Genomic DNA, 21,107 nt, shown 5'->3' with positions numbered 1-21,107 from the left:
GTTTACACTACAAAGAGCAGTACGTAAAACCTGAGGGTCTCAGTGTTTACTTTGGAAAAAATACAGGATAAAGAACAGGGAGCACAAAGCCCTGATAAAAAAAGAAACATCACCTTATTGTCCTATATAAGACAGACGATTGGCGGGACAGAAAGATGCACGATGACTTAATTAGCATCATAATTATGGCACACAATGTACTTACATCCACACAGCTTACATGACTTCCATCAATACATTACAACCGTTATATACAAAAAGCATAACTAAGTGTGAATGACAATTCAAACAATAGAGGTTATGAATTCCCTTAAAGGTCAAATACATTTCATTCATAGTACTGCTCCTGATGTTCTAGGCTAAATAAAACCCATTAAGAGTAAATCCATTAATAGTGACCTGAAAGCTCTTTTGTTTACCACTACTTCATCTGATTTTTCCAGAAATGTGATCAGCATAAAAGAAGATATCATTCCATCTTAGAAAACAAGAAGTGAATTGAACATTCATAATTAGTCCCTGAGAGAGCAACACATCACACTTATTCTTCTAATAGTTTCTTGATATTAATTACACATTTCCTGCAGGCTTTGCAGCTCAACTCAACAAGGCACTGGTTCTTTTTCATGTTGTACATAATTCTTCAAATACACAGACCTGAACTAATTTCTTGGCATAAAATATTCCTACTGACCAATTCTTGCATATGATTTCACCTTTAACCTGCAACTGATTTACTTAAATATGATCTGGGATTTGCTTTACAGTACTCTATATCTATCTTAATCATTTATTCCACAGGAAAGGATCGAAAACTACTTTTATTTTCTTGACATTAGACACTTACTCATCCAAAGTAAAATAATAATGTATCAGATTAGAGTGTTTACACTACATCAGAGCTTGATATTACCTCAGGACTCTTGCGGTTCTGCATGATTTGTTTATCGGAGTCCTTGCTGGCGAAATATCTGGTGCAACCTCGATTCAGGTACTGCAACAGAGAAAAAGCAGCTTAAAAACATTTACATAAAATTAGTATTTTCATGAATTAAAATCAGAAAATATGTAATTCAAATCAAATATGTATCAGAAATAACGTAAATGCATTTCACTCTTGGTGGGATTTTTGTATTGATTTTCATCATCTGAAAGATTTACTGTTTTCTTTCAATATTGCTTCACAGCTGTCTACTAGTGAATCGCATGAAGTAATTGCCTCTGTTGATGTGGGTGTCACCTAAGGGACCTGATATTATGATACTATGATAAACATCTAAAGGAACAGCTCGAGTTGCCTGTTGTTCCATTAAGTATTGTTTTGTAGAGCATGCAGAAGAAAATAACGGCTGGGATAAACACCTTTATGATCTCTGACTGCACCCACTGTGTTGATAATTGCATTTGGGGCGGGGGCATAATTCAATTTTGAAAAATTTTGTTACTGAAGGGATTTTTTGATTCCGCTTGAGAGGACTTGTGTTTTGACTTGTGTCAAGATACCACTAAAAATACACTAATGTGACATCTAGTGGGTTTCCACAGAACTGCCAACCCATGTTTGCTCCAAATAACTAATTAAAACTGCATATTGGCAAAGTCTAGACAAAATTATTGACACAATCACAATATGTGTTTTTTTTTCTGACAAATACTGAAACTGAAGATGCTGCTGTGTGGCTGAGCTCACTGACCCTGAAGCTGTCTGGAGAGTCCAGGTGCAGTTTCTTCTTGATGTCCTCAGATGCCCCAGCACACAGCCTGTAGAAGATGTGGTAGTTTCTCTCGTCGTTACTTTGCATGCAAATTCTCGACTTCTCTAACAAGTAATGGGAGACAAATCCGCCCACAACTGCATTCTGGTGACACAGGAGAAGAATCAGGTTTTAAAAGCAGATTTTACAATTCATGGTCCATACACAGCATACAACAGATCAACAACAACAGATCGACCTAGAACATAATCAGTGGTCATCTGTTACCTTCTCGTTGAAGTGGATTTCCACAAACTTTCCAAAGCGACTACTGTTATTATTCCGGACTGTCTTTGCATTTCCAAAGGCCTCAAGAAGGGGATTTGCTGAAGTTTGAATAGGAAAAACACAATCAGGATCACACTGCCCCCACACAGTACATACAGTACTGATGAGTTATTAGTCTGTTAATGTATTACCTTCTACAATTCTCTCGTCAATATCTTGACCACTTCCATATGTTGTGGTCAGATATCTACAGGATGTGGATGAAATTAGGAGAAGAGCAACAATAATGAATTTATACAGCAAATCACCAGAAGATAAAAATAGAAAGACAAAAAAGACAAAAAGTTTAAAGATTACTATATGACAGTTGTTTTCACTTCCAAAGCAGCTATGACATGACAAAGTGACACACTAACACATTCCAGACATACAACTGCAGTGCATAAGGGTTTTTTTTATCCAATTTGAACAATTCTGAAAACCTTTCTTTTGATTTCTGTAACATTTGGCATCACCCTTCACAGACACAGTTATGATGGGTAGTTGAAAAAACAAACTATGGAATAGAATACCACTTGTGACTCATATAAGGCTGATGGCAAGTGTGAGGAGAGTTGTCTTTTTGATGCAACTGCATCCAGTTTAATCTTCTATTACCTTCTACTACTCTTCATCTTGGTTTGTGAGATATTTGCAAGGTATATTAGTAGTTCTAAATGCAGTGCAGTGAAGGTATGGTGGTGAAATATCTTGGTTTGGAAAGGGAGATTTTTCAACACATAACCTGAATGGAGAGGGCACAAGGTGAGGATGAAGGGAAGAAATGAGACGCATCATGTCATGTAGGCTCATACCTGAGAACAAACTTGGTGTTTTCAGTTTTTCCAGCACCAGATTCGCCAGAAACTATGATTGACTGGCTCATTTTTAGAACCTTCATGTCCCTGTAGGCTTTGTCAGCTAAAACAAACAAGTAAAAAAAAAACATATCACAGATTAATTGCCTCTCTAGCATGACAGTGTAGTACTGTGTGAATAACAGCATCTACAGGGAATAATCAGGGCTCAATTTCATGTTGTTACTTTTGAATGACTTTTACAAGAAGGCTTACAAAAAGACAAGGTGAAGCCTGCCAATCCCCTCAAGAAACAAACAAGCAAATGAAAATGTTTCAATTCAGTTATGTTAATAAAGTTTAGAAAGTAACCTCGCAGTGCTTATCATTTTTTAAAATAATGTGTTTCACATAGACCTGTTACTTATTTTTTTAGCTCTTACTTTTAGGTGTGAGCTCTCACCTATAGCATAGACGTGAGGTGGCAGAGTGCCCAGTGACTTCCCTCGGTATGACTTGATGGCATCAGGGCCGTATAGTTTGGGTATGTCACAGTAAGGATTCACAGCTATCAAGATGTTGGCCACATAAGTCTGTAAAGATATAAATATAGGTAGGATTAGTGTCACTGCATTCAGTGGAAGTTAATACATAAATAGCAAAAATACATCAATTATTGAATAATGAGAGACAACAGAGGTGAAAAAGAGTCCAATGAAGGATGGTGAGACACGCCTTAACTTGTTTCCCTGCCTTACTTTTCCCATCTACCAGCTGTCCCTCATTTCCTAAATGAGTGACTGGGATCAGGATTGGGTTTGCCAGTCTGACTCTGTGACCCTTTGCTAGCCCTTCCCTCTTTACCACCTGGCACTTTTCCCTCAGGGGAACAAGGATAGGGATCCTCTCTCCTTCTGTCCTCCATCAAGAATCTACTTATGATGCAACTGGATAGCAGTGGCGTTAAACTGTGGCAAGAGCATATACAGAATACATTATACTGGTGCTATAACAGGAGAAGAAAACATACATAGATGTGGTCTTTATTGTACCGCACTCTGACATTGTTGAGAAGAGTGGCTTCATTCAAGTACATAAGGGTACCTGAAAAGAGAGAAAAAACAGACAAGACAAATAAAATATAATTATTTCTGGGAAAAAAGCTCTTGTTGATTGTAAAAATGGACTTAATAACCGACTGAGCATTACTGTAACTTACAGTTGTCATCGACATGTTTGTTGACATCATCTTCTGCAGGGAAGACTTGACTCATCGGAGCAAGAAAGGTCTGAAACATAAATAGTTTTCCTTACTACAACATTAAAATGGCTTCCAGGATGGATAGCCTTACTACAAGTAGCACTGTCTCTACTTATCTGTGTCAACATGTACAAGATTATTAATGTTTACTTCTGTTTTTTTGAAAAGCTTACGACACAAAACAAATGTTTGGTAGCAGACACATTAAAAAAAAATACATATTAAAAAGTCATAAAATAGCTAAGCAAGCATGCATAAACATGAATCATTCATCATGCTTAAAGATCACAGTAATGATGTTTGGCGCTACATGTTCCCAGGCTAAATTAGTTACTGATATTCTCACTCTATTGTTTAAGAGTCTGAGTTAATGGAAATAAACTCAATGGAACAAGCCGGCTGTGAGAGAAACAAGGGGGGACATGGCAGGATAATGAATAATTTGGTGGGAGAGCAACAGGATCTGAACACCTGAGTGAGTAAGTGAGTGTGTGTGTGGTACAGAAGAGACGGTGGTGGCGCTCTGTGTTGATCTTGTGGGAACCAATGAAGTCACTGTATTATTAAAACCAACCAAACTCCAACCATAACAATTAAACAGGCCCACGGAATTTACTGACGCTGCACATATAGGAAGGCAATCGGACCAAGTGACATGGTAAAAGCAGAACAATGACCTTCTGATTATTACCTATAGATCAATATAATAAACTTCTTTACATCTTCATTATACACTTCCGATATAAATACCACTGCTTGTGTGTGTGAGTGTGACCCAGTGTGTGCTATGATGCATGGTTTATTACCACTAATAGGCTGTTGGCATAAACAGAATCTGCTTTGTGTGCTTTCTACAGTAACTTGGCTCAAATCAGCCACAATAACAATAATGTGAGAAATGTCTAAGTAATAAAACTGACAAAGAAGAGACAACCAGGCTGAGACACTAATGAGCTCAACACTGCAATAAAAAAAGATACTCAATGGGCCTTTTATTCCCTCACTAAATGGGGCAGAGTTTATGCATTGCGACGATCAGTCCAAGTTCACAGCTATTCGAAGTGAGCTTCAATTCTTACTTATTCAAATCTGCTTCAGTCTTAAAGCCCCTGGAAAGGCAAATCCATGATTGGCTATTAATCATGTAATTTGGGATCAAATGTGCATATAGTAAACACCTAAAAAGTATGAGAACATAGCCTTTGACATAGCCTATGTAATTCTTTAAAAAGTTTCTCTCCCTTCCCTTGTTACAGGGTTGCAGTTAGGTGGGGCTAAACTAGGGAATTTATTACGTAATAAATACCTGCCCAATCATATTTAAGAGAAATATGATTGACGTGGCTATCTGGCCAGACTGACTTCACAACACGTACTCTCATCTTCCCCATGAGAAAACAATGCACTGCACTTTTCTTTGCTTTTAGCTAGAATGAGAATTCAAATTAGCCTGATATGGTTTGAAATTTACTGTGTTAAGCTAACTAGCAGACTTGGGTACACCATCCAAATCTGTATTAATCACGGGGTGGATAAGTAGCTCAAAAGTGTAGCATAGCAATGCTAATGCTAACCGTTTCATGTAAGTGAATGAAAGATGCTAAAACACTTAGCTTCATAGTCTGGAAGGTATAGTTCAATAAAAACAGATATGTGTGGTCTACTCTAGTCGGCTAGTTAGCCAATTAGTCAAGATAACTAGTAGACTACTGGGGTAGTTGATAATAAGCTCAAAAGTTTTGAATAAAAAAGCTAATGCTACCATTTCATGTAAGTGAATGGAAGATGCTAAAACAATTAGCGCCATACTCCAGGAGGTATAGTTAAATAAAAACACAGTTTCAAGTGGTACCTAGTTTGTTAGTGGATTATTAAAGCTTTCAACCAAGTAGGGTCAATTTGATAGATTTGGTAGTTAATAGCAAAACGTTTAAGCTATGCTAACCTTTTCATGTATGTGAATGGAGAATGCTAAAATGATTAGCATCATACTCCGGGAGGTATAATTAAATAAAAACACAGATTTGGGTGGTCTAACCTGTTTTACTAGTTAGTCGATTAGTCAAGCTTTCTAACCAAGTAGGGTCCATTTGATAGATTTAGTAGTTTATTCCATATCAGCAAAACGTTTTAGTGAATGAATAGAAAATAAAGTGGTACTTGAGCTGAAAGTGAGCTGTCATACAAACGTGATCTGGACATGCCCAGACAGTCCTGCGAAATGGTTTGAGCAGCCAAATGAGCTGTTTTTGAGCTAGGTTTTCTAATAGTTATGAATGTTAATTTTCGTTCAGATTTTTGTGGATGCTTAATGAGACACTCAACTTTGATATCATATATGCATTGTTATGATTTCAAGTCACGTTTCCAGAGGCTTTAATATTATGCTATCTTCTGTCAATTGGGTAAGATAATTGCCCGTTTCCAATGCAACTTTGTTCCAACAGGTCTCTTGTAACTGGTGTTATCTTGAGATTAGAATGAAGTACAGTATCAATTTTAAATATATAAAAATGTTGTAAAAGATTCAAAATGATTCTCAAAAAGAAGAGACTGTATTTCTAGGGAAAGACATGTTTTTCTGAAGACATATTTCAAGGAAAATAAGGTTTCAAACTAGACAAAAAGTGACTTGTCAAGGAATTAAGATATTTTTGTCAAGCAAGGAATACATACTTCATACATGAACATGACATATGGAAGAACATAAAGAACATAAAAGTTAGTATATAATATCAGTTACAGTGCCCTGGTGTTTTGCATGCTGGCTCATAATAATTGTTTACTGGCTCAGCTGCATGGAACAGAGCCATCATTAATGATACTAGATACATCTGTGCTATTCCTTCTATAGCAAGCCTGCTGTGTGAAAGTCATATACAGTAGCTGTGATGAGAGCACTTGAAACAAAACAAATTCAAAAGCAACTGCTACATGTCGGGTGTAAACATCAGAGGCCTGCTTGCTGGGGACACATGATGGCTCAGGTGTAACAGGTGGCCTCTACCTCCTAATGAGCAGCTCTCCCTCTAGGCAACACTATCAGAACACCTGCTGCTTTTCTTTTTATTTATTCATGCCTCTGTACAAGAGGTCTCTCATGTTTCTCACGTTTTACACATTGTTGTGTTGCTGTGCCTTTATAACCTTAAATTGCAATTTATACAGACAGTTTGACAAAATTATAAAAACTGTAAGTACAGTATCTTCATGAAACTGTAAATTAATTTATAAATGTATGTATTGGCGTGTGTAGTAAGTCCCCTCCTGGGATAGAGGAAAACAACACCCAATTTATGTGACCCACTCAGTGAACGCAATTCTCCCATCAACTTGCAGAACCACATGAAAGGAAAACATTACCATCGCCCATTTTCCCAGTTGGACTCACTTTGCCTGTAAATGGAAAGCCAGGGTGTGTGTGTGTGTGTGTGTGTGTGTGAGTGGTAACCCACCTTGCCCTTCTGGTTCAGTGGTTCTATGGTGAGCGTGTCGGCTCCTATGTCAACAATCATGCCCAGCTGGAACCCGTCTGTAGGGTGCGGGGCCCATACTGGCTTCCCATCCTCCATGGCTTACCTCCAGTCAGCACAGCCACACAACTGGGAGAAACAGAAAGAGGAAAAGACACAACAGGAACAAAGTAAAGTACATATATATTAAAATAGGCAATATGCAAAGTGCTGTACGCAGTTTTGCATTTTTACTGAAGTGCAACTGAATTTATAACTTCAACTTTGCTTCACAGCTGCATACCTAACAAATAAATGTTTTCATTTCAACATTGCTAATATAAAGACTGCATGAATAAGAATCTTCAGTAAGTTATTTTTCCATTTCTCTGTCCTGGCTAGAAGCACCTGAACCTTTTTTGCATGGCAAAATGTCCTCCTGTGTCCTTTCATAACATCCATGTCTTTGCTTAACCCTACAATACAGTGAAAAGCCACAATAACCTTTTGTGTAAAGAATGAACTTTTGCTTGAAATGGGGACTAATATCAGAGCTCTGACTGAACCTTGATTGAAATCCTACAAAAACAAATATAGGTAGGATTTTATTGTCAAACTGATCTACAGTGGCATTTCTCAGCCATTTACATGGTGCGATTGGGACATGACCCACTTACTGCTGTTTCATTTGCTTTCCATTAACCTGTTATTCCTCTTACTGATCTTCTGTGAGAGGATTTTCCAGTGGAGCATGACTTGAGTTGTCTCCTGAGGGACTTATGCAATCCCTAGTGAGGACAACACTATCCCAAGTGACCTGACATAAACTGTCCAGCCATGTTTGGAGCATCTCAGGCCTGTCAGTCGATGTTTGGATTGCAGTGTTCACGCGAAAGCACCTAAGACTGCGACTATACCATTTAAAATTTGACTGTCAAATTCTTATCACTCTGTCAATGGCCACTGGCAAAGTATGTAAAATTCTGTGGAGTACTATAGAAGTTAGCAGTTTCAGTATATTGGCTCTTATGCACCTAAATTGGAGTCAGCCCTTTGCTAAAGCTTAAAGTTTAGTGTTGATCACAAATAAAGTAGTAATAATTACTTCCTAGGCTGCACGCACACACACACACACAGGCAAACACACACTTGCAGGGAAATGACAGCTAATCTTTTTTACTTACACCTAAGCCAAAGTAAAGACAAATTCTCAAATAGGCAACGCTACTTAAAGCGGGTCAGAAATGTGTTAATATGTTGATATTATTATATTATGTTGATTAATCTGGGATGCATGCTATGAAAGTATAGTTGTAGTTTATTATTCACATCTGAATACAGAGAAACACTGAACTGTATAGAAGATGAAATCTAAGTTTTGTATAACTACAAATAACAAATACAGGCAGCAGACTAAAATCACTAGAGGGAATACACATAAAGCTTTCTGATCATTCTAGTTTAGTCTGACTCAGGCACAAACATATTGCAACCTGGGTATCAATGAACACTGTTATTTTTCCAAAATACACACACTATGAATTCAACTGTATATCAAAACTGCAAGGCTTTATTTTGTAATTGACAACAGCAGCTAGACCCTGGCAGACCCTCAAAGCATCATCAGCATGAAATCATGCTTTTCACATGCGTGTCGTTGACAGCTCTTGACAGTTAATCCTACAACCAGAGAGTTCTTCACAGCAAAAGTGCTGACGTTATGCTTGAGTGTCTAATTAGCTTCAGGGATTGAGGTCAAATATCAGACAAGACAGGTGCTTGAAACTGCTGATGCAGCCTTCAATAAGGACCCAAAGTTCACCAGGTATATCAACTCAGTATTATGTTGGATCCAACGAAGGGGCAGACTGGAGATGGTAACCTGTACCTGTGACCATCTCCATCTGTTTCTGTCTTCCTTCTGGACATAGATGTGGCAACACAATAACGATCTTGCATTATTGAACATTTTCTGTTATATAATATTCCTGAAATAGGAATTTAAAAGGCCTTTTTGAATAGTTGATTAATTTTGTAGCAGAATAACTTTGTTGTAATACCAGTTAATCATTTCTGTCCTCCTAAACTAAAGATAAATTATTGCATGTTAGTGCTAAGAGTAATAAGGCAGCAGCAGTCAGACTTTAATTGATTTTATTATCAACACATGTCATGTATGGTCAGTACACCTACAGTACATCTGGCAAGAGCTGACTGCGGACTGACGAGTGATACGCCATTGCAATTTTCAGTCTGTCACTCCTTTCAAAGGTTTTGTAACACAAGACTCAGATGGTAAACCCATCAGAGTAGAAAGGTGCTGTCTGGCTAAATCTAAAACATTCTACATTCTACAAATTCTACATTAAGCTTCATCAAATGCTTTGCTTCAGGAGAATACTGTTACGAATTTAAATGAACTGGATTATTTGAAGAGCACCTGTCTAACTATGTTGATGCAAAATAAACATATGTAATGATGTACAAAATAATTAACAACTTAGTTGTATGAATAATGAGTGAAAACCTAGTTTGCATCTACGTAATCTGTGATGGATTTATTACAAAAATGTAGGCCTAAATGAGCTTAATATTTTAACTGGTTCCGCAAAAAGTGAATGTTATGTCGGACAAAGGGCATGCTGTTATCTCAATTTATTGTTACATGGCCCATTTATTATTAGAGCATTAATCTTCTGTTTATAGTAGATGTCCCTAAAGCCTGGACTACTGAGCTAGGTGTTTAAATATGGTTTGGATATTGTTGCAAAACTACCTGAATCTTTGGGAGCTGGTCTCACTGGATGCATTTAAAGTAATTCTAGATGACTTGGAGGCAGGCACATCTGGCTGTAGATGTTTTTACTGACTCATATTGTCCCTGTTTTATCCCTGATGTTGATGATTTCAACAAACACTGATGAATATTTCAATATCTTACAATTCTGTAATTTCTTCTTTATTTTCATTGTAAATTGATATGTTTTTTTATGTCTGCAACCCTGTTAATTGTGCTGCTGCCTGTCTTGGCCAGGATGCTCTCGTAAAATAATGTCTGGTTAAGTAAAGGTTAAATGAATAAAAAAAAAAAAATGTTTTGACTGGAGCTGACCCAGCTGACACTGGGCGAGAGGCGAGGTAAACCCTGCACAGGATGCCAGTCAATCACAGGGCATTCACACTCATATTCATATCTATGGGCAATTTAGAGATGCCAATCAACCTAAACTGCCTGTTCTTGGTATGTTTGAAGACAACCAGAGGAAACCCTCGCACCAATGTTACAATGTTATCACCTTGCGGCCCACATAAAAGCAAATTATCAATTCTGAAAGATAATACCAGTCCTCTTGAACTTCACTGCTAGTTGTAAAAAGCAGCAGTAAAGCCAATGAAATGTCTTAACACTGATAGGACACAAGAGGTAAATACAGAAATCTGAATTTACAACACTAATCAGAGTTGGTTGCAACAAGTGCGGAGGCTTTATCTGCTCTTAGAAACTTAGACTGCATGCACACCACTTGTTGCAGTGATGATCGTTTGATTAACAAACATTAAAACTATACATAGCACAACTCTGCATTCAGAGCAGGAGTGGCAAGGAAAAGCTTGAGTAAATGCACCAGAAGGAGAAAGGAGGATAAGATTACTTTATCTTCGACCTCCAAGCGTGAGATCAAGGCTGAGGAATCCTCAAGACTGTTTATGTTAGACAGCTGCCTATCACAAAGCTTTTATTACAGCATGTCCAGTTCAAATCTACATGAACACTGAAAGCCTACATAGCTACACACATCTTCATATAATGGAAATATTCCATATAGAGTAAAGGCGAAATTCATGCTCGAACCTCATACACAAAGAGCGTGCCCATGTGCTGCAAACACAACTCCATACATGACACATCTGCCCTCATGATATACAGCTCTGTTCTCTGAACCAAGAGCTTTCATATGCTACTTTCAAAGCATACCAAACAATCTGGTATATCACTTAGGGAGTCACATCTCAAAGCATCTCAAAGCTCTCAACAAAACTGAGACCGATGTCTCATGAGTAACTTTGACTCTGCAGCCTTAAATCCTCTTAGTGTTTGACCCTAATCCAGACAGAGAGAGGTGAGACGCTTCAAGAGAGGTCCAAGTCTAACAAATAAAAGTCAGTGATCATTCGAGGCAATGCAGATCAGAGGGGTGTCAAATGTCCTGTGAAACACAGAGACATCCAGTACAGGGAGAAGGAAACATAAATATACACAGACATGAATGGACACTGAGTCAGAGTTGAAGCAGGACACACAAACACGCCTCTTGTTTCCTGCCTCTTGTTTCCTGTTCTCTACCAGGGGAAGGCACACGGAAAATGCATATCAGCTACAGGCCAACAGGAGGAAGAGAGATGTACAGTACACACAGGTCACACTCTCAGAGGTATATCTTTAAAAAAAAAAAAAAAGGTCAGACAAGATGGTGTTCTGGTATTTAGACATGAGTGGTTATGTGTAAGAGGTAGTAAAATTTAGGCAGACAGAGGAGATAACGCAATTGAATGAAATAAATATTACAGAACATACACCTAATGTAACCATGTTATTCCTATAAAGACACTATAAATGTGTATGATGTCATACAAGTTCAAAAGAGGTACTGTGATTTTTAGGGTCAGTTCAAGACAACCTCATAATTAGGTGAATTTAAACATATCAACAACCTCTGTGCAAGAGACTAACGGCACGTTATAAACACTATATATAAGCCATAATGACTACTGTAAGAGTGTGACACCAAACACTCATTAAGTCAGCAAGCTGTGATTAAAGACTAAAGTTATAGTTAGCATACGCAGATAGAGACACTGCACTCACTCTAGGCTATCTCAGGATAAGGTTACTGTAAAGATAACACGAAGTACCTGAAGCTGTTTCTGTAACTGGCTATTCGCCTATTAAAAAGTGTAAAAGTTAGACACAAGCGTGGACACTTACGACTCGTATCCTTCAGACAGTCAAATTTACTTTCAGGGCGACAGTGAAGAGTTTTAGGTCCCTCATACGGATGAGTGGCTGTAGCAATAGTCCCAGCTTTCTCGTTCTTTCCTCCCGGTGCAGGACGGACGGAGCTGCTGCAAGCTGTCTGGATGACAGGCTGTGCTCACGCTCCGGTGAGCACAGGTGACGTCACTCTGACTGTAAACTATTAAAGGTGCGTTGAGGTGCTGCTCGTAAGATCCTGTGTCAGGTAAATCCCAGACATATTTCCAAACTTGACATAGTTTCCTTACAGCGACATGACAGAGAACACAATGACACACAAATGAATCCCTTTACAAATATGCATGAGTATGAGTGCTCTAAAATTAAAAAATATTTTTTAATCTGATGAAGACTGAAATGCATGATATAGCATAAACAGGCTATACATAAATCAAACTATGCAGTTTTAGCTCTAGGGTGGGGCTGTTTTGTGTTTGTTTGTTTTAGAGTATGAGTTATTATTGCTTTTATTGTTAAAAAATGTGGGAGGTCAAAAAATAATAAATAATATAAAGAATATCAAGTCAGCAACCAGCGATCTTTATCTATATGTCACCACATGCACTATACAATTACACTCACTATGAGTCTTGTTATACCACTGAAGTTACTAAATATATTGACATTGGAGCTTATGATATAGATTAAACTTCAACAAAGTTGAGAGAGGGTCTATTAAGTACACACCCGATTACTGGGTGCATTGGCTGCAATGAAAAGACAGTAAATGTTGCCTTGAGAGTCATAAATATTTCAGAGACAGGTAATCTAAAACTTTTGGGGGGATTTTTGAAGGAGACACCCAATCCACCATTGAAAGCCGCCTCTGGGTTTGTAAATCTAATTAGGATATCTGATACCCCTGTATTGGAGCGTATCTGATTACTGACACTAGATGACAGCATATAAAAACTAACAGGGCATTTTTGTTCACAAGTTAAAAGTCCAAGTTAGTAATTGCATGTCATCTTAAATAATGCACAACAAAAACAAGCATCACTTGACCATATCAGACGCTGATATAATTTATCTTTGGAAACAAAAGCACATCCTCAAGCAACAACTGGCAACTTTTTTTTTATTATTTTGATGATGTGGTATGTGAGGTAATGTTATACTGACTGATATTTTGCAAAAAAAAAAAAAAAGGCTGATACAGTTTCCATTGCTGAAGTCCACTTCTACTGAAGTCCACTGATGTGCTTGCATGGACAATAGCTCCATCAGGTGGCCAAATATGGGAGAAGCAGATCTATATGTCTGAAGTCAAATCCCTAACCAGCTTAGTCTTCCCTCTACCCTCTTATGGGAATGCAGAGGAGTGAAGAGTGGAGAAGGGATGCACTGGAGAGATAATCATCACATAGAACCACTGCACTCTGGGGAAATGATGATGGCACAAATGCTATACAGCACAACTGAACTAGTGTATTTATCTAAATGCTTGACTTGGATTGACTCTTGGACATCAAAGTGCAGAAAATGTGCAGTTACACCACAGAAAATATGAACAAGATAGAGCCATCACTCATAAGAACAAAGATTGTGAAAGATCTACAGTCCGTGCCAGCTTCAGCAGTATCTCTGCTTTTCCACAGAAACACACGCCTAACTGCAACTGGAATATAAATACTCTTTACTTGACATTGAATCACATTGTTATTTGTGTAAGAACTAAGAAAAATCATCAAATGGACTCCCTGAATAATTCAGTGAGCTTTTTGTGGAGGAATGAGAGGACTAGATTCTGCCACAACTTTTCATGGTTCCCTGCTGTGTTGCTGTAGAAAGTAAACATTTGCACATTTATATGAACCTGTCCTCCCAAGAAAAACAACACTATATGTTTGGCTCTATTGTATCATTAATCTCATACAAAATATACTCCATTTTTTCTGAGGAGCATATAGAGATAAGTAATTTTTTCATACTACATAGACCCAGAAAGCTTTAAGAGAACTGGGACTCTTATGTCATCTAGCATATTAATACAATAAACTGCATTAGCTATAGGCACACCCTTATTAAATTGTTTTAAAAAGTTCCGGCACCCTACACAAACTAAAGCAAAGTAATATAGCACTACAACTACAAAGGTAGTGAACATCAGAGTGAATAAATATTAGAATGATTGTCTGAAATGATCCAAAAAGCTTTGTAGATTCATTTGCTTTTCCATCTGATAAAGTTTGCAGTTGAGTCAGTGTAGCTATCGGCCCCTCTTGCTGTCAATCACTCAACTACTTTCCCAGCTAATTATCTGTGGGGCCCCAGCTGCTTTGGACTTTATCTGTGTTTATAATGTCCTATCACACACATTCTGCCGTGCCTGTGGAGGAGCATGAAATGTTTCTGTTGGACCAGTAGCATTCAAAGCTCTTGCAAGCTGGCAACAGTTTCTGCTTCTTGTTTGGATAATTCCTCTACAGGTAAGCTATACACATTGAAATGCAGTAAACTGTTCAAGCCATAATAACTTTTTTCAGATATTATATGTATTCCTGATATTAGTGATGCCAAGTTTATTATAGCAAGGCTGGTTTATGTGAATGAGATTCTGAATGTGGCTTCCATATCCTTAGCTGTTTACATCAAGCATTATTTCATTGGAAAGATATATATGGATTGGTTTAAAACAATGTTTTTCTTCATTAAACTAGTGTCTCTGGCTATGAACACATGGAAGGAGTTAAGGCAACTCCCGAGTATTTCTCAGGGAAAAGAATGATGCTTTTTTCAAAGTTTTTTGGGGTATATTTTTGTGAAATAAATGCTGCATGTATAGTTTCTTATTCAAAGGGATGTTTGCTTGTTTTGATTATAGTAGGGTGTGTTCTTGCAGGAATTTGGTAGCCTGCCTCAGTAAAACTGGATGTAATGGAAGATAGGTTTATACTATATGATGGGATTAACTTGTAGCGTTATTTATTTGCTGTTGAAACAAATGTTCACTTCTGATTCCCCTATTTCAGATCTGAAATACTGCATATTCTTAGAGATATCTAGTCAAGATTGAGTTATTTTGTGCATAATTCTTAACAATTTGTATTTTCTCAATCTCTCCTGTTTCTTTAGTATAGCCTACCAACCGGCCCATGTAGAAGGATGAGAGGAGAGAAGCATTTACTGCCAATTATACTAATGTATGTGCTGAGTTTATTAACACTGCAGACATCTTATGGACAGCACTTGACAGAGGAGCCCTGCACTGTTCAGATCCTCGTCCCGGGACTCAAAGGCATGCTGTTCTACATGCTTTTACACATGCACCATACAAACTGAACACAAATAGACTCTGTTTTCATGTTTTCTGAATTTTCTTTGCTGTCTTCTTTGCAAAAGGAGAACCAGGAGAGAAAGGGCAAAAGGGGGCACCGGGGAGACCAGGAAGAGTTGGCCCTCCAGGAGAAATTGGTATCATTTTTTTGTACTGCAGAATATTTGTCTTGATTTTTATTTTCAACAAAAATGTATTTGCTTAGAATATCATACCTCTTGAAGAATATACTGTTTCTCATTGCGGTGAAAAGGAGTTGCAATACACCCAAATGTTATGCTTTTCCTTATTTTCTCACCACTACCATTTGGCTAAAACAAAAAGAACTGGAGCAAAGATCACATTGCTCGGGCTGATAATGTGCTGTTACATCACTAACAAGCCATCCAGAGATGGCCGTGTGTTTACATTTGGGTGAGAGGTTGGAGGAGAAATGGTTTTCAGTGTTGAAGTGTTTACTGAAGACGTTAATGAGGAGTGGTGTTCACATACTTTTAACATACTAGAGGAGATTACACAGCATCAGCTTTTTAATGGTAGCGAGTTTGAAAATTTCAGGTAATCTGTAATACTTGAAAATCTTTGAAGGTGTGCAATGTCTACAGAAATGTTATTTAGATGTTATATAGTTTTTGTAATAGATTGCACAGTACAAAATATGTCACACACACCCTTTTTAGGTTCACCTGGGCTTAAAGGACAGAAAGGCGTAATGGGACGTTATGGAAAAGTGGGCCCAAGTGGAATGAAAGGTCATTATAAAAATATTCTTCAGACATGTTCCTCTGTTTTGAATACATAGTTTACAGCATGTTTCATTTTTGATTAATAATCACATATTTTCTATCTCAGGTGCAAAGGGAGATATGGGAGATCCAGGTCCAAGGGGCCCCGATGGAGAGCCAGGTGAAATATAAAACCATCTTCTTCAGTTTGTCATTTCTGCAGGATTAAACACACATTTGGTGAAATTTGACAACTAATTAATATGGTAATCACCCACATTTTTTGTCTTGTTAGGTGTTCCATGTGAGTGCACACCAATGAGAAAGATGATTGGAGAAATGGACATTCTTGTGGCACAGCTATCCTCCGAACTGAAGTTCATTAAAAATGGTATGATTTTAGCATTCTGTGTCTATCGCAAAAATACTTGTCCTCAATTTTGAAAACATTTTGATGTTTATTTTTCTTCATTGTTATCATTTCATATATCCATGCTATTGCTTCACTTGTTATACTCAAAGAACTGCAAATGCTGGGCATGTCAATGTGAAATTTATAGAAATACAAGTCCTCATTTTTCAGCACTGCCCTCCCCTGCAGCTGTTGCTGGCATAAAAGAGACAGACAGTAAGGTCTATCTGTTGGTGAAGGAGGAGAAACGCTACACTGATGCCGAAGTCTACTGTCAGACGAGGGGAGGGCACCTGGCCATGCCCAAGGATGAGGGAGCCAACGCTGCCATCGCAGGGTACATTACAGAAGCAGGCCTGAGCAGAGTCTATATTGGCATTCATGACCTGGACCGTGAGGGTGTTTTCACCTATGTGGATCAGTCTCCCATGTCCACTTTCAGCAAATGGAGGAAAGGAGAGCCCAACAATGCCTATGATGATGAGGACTGTGCTGAGATGGTGGCCTCTGGGGAGTGGACTGATGTGGCGTGCCACCCCACCATGTATTTTGTTTGTGAATTTGACAAAGACAGTGTCTGAGTTTAGTCCATGTTGAAGAGACTTCTGAAAGAATGGATAAAACCTTAAATATATATATATGAAAAAGCAAAAGTAAGATGAACTTTTCTGTGTTCTATCTTCTATCTGTAAATAAGATGACAAAGTGACACACAAATTGTGGAAAGTAGTATACTGTATTTTCTATCTTTTTCCTTATGAGCTATTTATACAGGCATTTTTGTTCTTTTGTTAGAATTTCGCTTATTTTATGCGCACCCTTAATCCCATACTGTGTGATTCATTAGTGTCTCCAGCAGCTTGCCAGGCAATGTATTGAGTTTTTATATTATGAAGACTATCTACTGAGCAATATCTGCAACCATGCCATCAACAAACAAGACAAATCCATCCATGTAGAGGCCTGTATATTCTGCATAAAATATGAAATTAAATAAAAATTTTGTTCCAGTTGGGTGCTTTTAATCAGAGAAATAGAAAACAATATGCATTTTATATTCATATTATACATTTTATGGTGGTTGCTGTACAATAAACATTCACTGATAATTTAAAAAAGAGAGACAGTGTCTGTACATTATTCTCTGCCTGTGTTGATTACAGTTATTTTGTGGAGCAGCGCCTCGATCAAAATCCTGAAAAAGCCTCCACCTAGTGGTAAAAAATGTTATTGCTGCTTCAGTCTTCTGTTCAAAACCCTAACCTAATGCTAACGGATAAGTCCTCCTTCTCTAGTATGCAAAAATCCTTTGGGTGCAATAACTCACACAAAAACCTTGTGGGTCAACAAAGGCTGTGCCCTATATAGTATCTATATCTATTGAGCAGTACATCAAAGTGACCTCACATCATAAAACATTCACTTTTCAATCTCTAGAGTGAATGTGAAGTATTGACTTAACCACCAGGGCACAGTGATTACTGTAGAAATTGTGGTTTTTAAAGTGGGTGGCATTAACTTTTAAGCGTATTAAAGTAAACTTTCCCCTTGCTTCTCTACTCAACAAGACACAGGAGCAATTGTGCAGTAACAGTGAAGGAATACCACTACAAAACACAATGTGTAGACTAAACACAATGGCATATAGTGTTAATTTTTTTAAATTAACAGACAATTTTACAGTGACATGACTATTATTTAAAAATAACATTATCTAAACACAAGAGAGTTAGCAATAATAACAGATTAATTATACAGCAACCGTTAGACAGTGTAATGTTTGCTGAGTGACAAAAATGAGACATTACACACCTTCCTCTTTGCAAACCCTCTTTGGTTTAGTTGTGCGATCAATACAAGCTGTCTTACAGTCGTATTGTTTTTAGGATGGGCCTCCCAGCTGAGATGATATCCTATTGCGTCCCACTAAGAAAATGAATTTGAATATGCATGATGCAGTCCTCCTAATAAAGCACAGCACCAGTCCCTTAAGAGATGAATAATTAATGCCAAGATGAATTATGCATTTAATTGACCAGGAGTTGTCTGGCATAGACCAATTAGGTGCCATTGTTGGTGCAATCTCTGGTTACCTTTGTGGTAAACAATTTAGACAGTTCTGTCGAACAGTGGACAGTCTGTGGTGAAGTGGCCTGCAAAAGGGAGATTAGGGCTTCAGTGTATGAAAACAAGAAAAAAACACATTCAGCACTGCATGTGACTTTATTATCACTTTTATATCCACTACAGAAATGTATTATTTTAATTCAAATGCAGAAGTAGTGGTGTTTAACGGTGGATGTGTAAAGAAACATGGAGCATAGAGGGATGAAAGGTCAGAGGTGTACTTAAGACATACACCTAAATAAAACATAACATTCTATAAACATAAACAAACAAATGGATAACATTACTTGCTCTTGCCACAGTATTTAATATTTTTAGGTGACATAAACAAGCATTCATAGATCTGGTAGATTTCAGAATGTCAGAAGAGCAACACAAGCCTGTGTGAAAATAAGTAAAAGTGGCGCTGGGGAACAAGTTGGTGAAGCAAATCCAGGCTAAACTAAAGCCAATTAGACACACATTGAGAATGTGAGAAGGATGACTCAGCTAAACCAGATGCCCATATTGTGGTTTTCCTCTACAGACTAGGTTAAAATTTTACCCAATTTGGGTCAGTAAAGCACCAACACAATACTGGGTCAATGTTACCCAGAAAGCCACTCAAGAAGGGGTTGTTTTGACCCAGTTTTAGTGTTACTTTTTATTTTACTGTTAGGGAATTTGCCCAAACTAAATCTTGCTATAATCTATTCTCTTTTTAAACTTACAAGTCTACATTTTGGCCTATGTGTTGTTGCAATGTAAAACTCACCCACTGTATATATGCTCCAGCACATGATACACACCAGTAACCAGTCAGCCTTCAAAATGCAAACCACCATGGACTTCTGAATCTGGTTCATTCAACGGTAGGAGTCCAGAGATCACAGAATGTGGATTAAGGGCCACTGGCAAGAAAACCCTGTAAAAAATTGAGTTTTTATCACACAGCCTATTATATCACATGCAAAGAAATAAGACATTTCAACATATCACAAAATGTTGAATTAGCTGTAAACATAAGAACTCAAATTAATGGATGCCAGATATGTTATTAGCTGTATAGGCCTATTTTGTGGTCATCTTAAAGCTGCTGCGGTTACTACAGTCGATTAATTTTCCCCTTCTGGTTGCCTTGGAAACACTTAAGTTTTGGAATCAGCTTCATACAAAAGGAAGACCCCAGTAAACAACAACAACACAGACGGGGTATAGGTTTCCTGATGCTACACCTCTGATGTGGAAGAACTGGTTTCCATATCAGATGCTATCTCCAGTTACGTCTCCGGAGGCTCAAAACACCTGCTAGTGAATCATTTACTTTTGACACCAAGTGCCGTTATAGTGTTTTTTTAACTGTTAAAGCTAACTTAAAAATTATGCCCGGGACATCAGGGAGAGGTGACCTGCCGCCGACAAAAACAATAATTGTCTACAGGAACGGGGACGCTTTCTTTCCAGGAAGAAAAATAGTTGTGAACCCGCGTCAGGTGGTGACTTTTGACAATTTCATGACCTCTTTAACCAGGGGAATTGAAGCTCCGTTTGGCGCCGTGAGGAAGCTGTACACTCCCAGGCAGGGCCACAGAGTTCAGCATTTGGACGACTTGACGCACGGCGGTGTGTATGTAGCAGCGGGAAATGAGCAGTTCAAAAAGCTGGAGTAGGTACCATGTTGTTCGCTTCTTTTAGTGGATGGACATTAATTAACTTAGTCCTCAAAATATAGCTGTTAACTCCATTGCAGTAGTTTAAACGTTGCGTTAACGGTTGCGTATTTGTGCCGTCTTGCGGACCATATTCCTTTCAGCTAACCTTAGTTTTACGTAATTAGCATACTTTCTAGAGCAATTTTTTGTTATATATTCAGTTGTACAATTAGTTTTTCATAGCTTTAGTAAAGTATTTTATTTTAACTTGCATTTTCAAGTCTAGAGATGTCTTCCGTGTATCTTAGACCATCGGTAACTGTATATTTTCACCTGTAACACCTGAAGCCTGTTTGAGTCATTTACATG

General features: G+C 37.9%; 3 protein-coding genes and 1 long non-coding RNA gene across 30 annotated transcripts in view; 2 read left to right on the top strand and 2 right to left on the bottom strand.

The window, feature by feature from the left end:
* myo6b (myosin VIb) overlaps positions 1 to 12,825 on the bottom strand; it is a 39,453-nt gene extending 26,628 nt beyond the window's left edge. The window contains exons 1-10 of one of the 2 annotated variants that reach the window (XM_044375582.1): positions 12,519 to 12,825; positions 7,535 to 7,681; positions 4,038 to 4,107; positions 3,849 to 3,922; positions 3,282 to 3,411; positions 2,837 to 2,942; positions 2,174 to 2,229; positions 1,983 to 2,080; positions 1,695 to 1,859; positions 914 to 994 (exon numbers count right to left, since the gene is read on the bottom strand). In XM_044375582.1, the coding sequence (XP_044231517.1) occupies positions 914 to 994; positions 1,695 to 1,859; positions 1,983 to 2,080; positions 2,174 to 2,229; positions 2,837 to 2,942; positions 3,282 to 3,411; positions 3,849 to 3,922; positions 4,038 to 4,107; positions 7,535 to 7,651 (897 nt within the window). In that variant the 5' untranslated portion in view covers positions 7,652 to 7,681; positions 12,519 to 12,825. The remainder of the gene's footprint in view (positions 1 to 913; positions 995 to 1,694; positions 1,860 to 1,982; positions 2,081 to 2,173; positions 2,230 to 2,836; positions 2,943 to 3,281; positions 3,412 to 3,848; positions 3,923 to 4,037; positions 4,108 to 7,534; positions 7,682 to 12,518) is intronic. The other variant, XM_044375583.1, reaches the window with a different exon arrangement.
* A 1,500-nt stretch (positions 12,826 to 14,325) lies between these two features.
* On the top strand, positions 14,326 to 17,580 carry colec11 (collectin sub-family member 11). Its single transcript, XM_044375242.1, has 7 exons — positions 14,326 to 14,995; positions 15,642 to 15,804; positions 15,909 to 15,980; positions 16,524 to 16,595; positions 16,696 to 16,749; positions 16,864 to 16,959; positions 17,170 to 17,580. Exons 2-7 carry the CDS (start codon positions 15,672 to 15,674, stop codon positions 17,559 to 17,561), a joined length of 819 nt encoding a protein of 272 aa, XP_044231177.1. The 5' UTR covers positions 14,326 to 14,995; positions 15,642 to 15,671; the 3' UTR covers positions 17,562 to 17,580.
* A 36-nt stretch (positions 17,581 to 17,616) lies between these two features.
* On the bottom strand, positions 17,617 to 20,417 carry LOC122998368. The gene is made up of 3 exons (XR_006407414.1): positions 20,322 to 20,417; positions 19,862 to 20,011; positions 17,617 to 19,133 (listed from the first exon to the last, which is right to left on the bottom strand). It is a non-coding gene; the product is annotated as an uncharacterized LOC122998368 (long non-coding RNA).
* Positions 20,176 to 21,107, top strand: part of LOC122998366 (doublecortin domain-containing protein 2) — an 87,091-nt gene continuing 86,159 nt past the window's right edge. For 5 of the 26 annotated variants that reach the window (XR_006407406.1, XR_006407407.1, XM_044375230.1 and 2 more), the window contains exon 1: positions 20,196 to 20,752. Coding sequence is in view for 18 of the 26 variants with exons in the window: in XM_044375230.1 (XP_044231165.1) it covers positions 20,469 to 20,752 (284 nt within the window). In the remaining 8 variants the exon portion in view is untranslated. Of the gene's footprint in view, positions 20,753 to 21,107 lie in introns of all 26 variants that reach the window. The other 21 variants (XM_044375224.1, XM_044375223.1, XM_044375222.1 and 18 more) reach the window with 13 other exon arrangements.

Source organism: Thunnus albacares, chromosome 15 (assembly GCF_914725855.1).
Source record: "Thunnus albacares chromosome 15, fThuAlb1.1, whole genome shotgun sequence".
NCBI classification, from domain to species: Eukaryota; Metazoa; Chordata; class Actinopteri; order Scombriformes; family Scombridae; genus Thunnus; species Thunnus albacares.
Note: the sequence above shows the minus strand (reverse complement) of the source record. Positions and strands in the feature narration are given on the sequence as shown.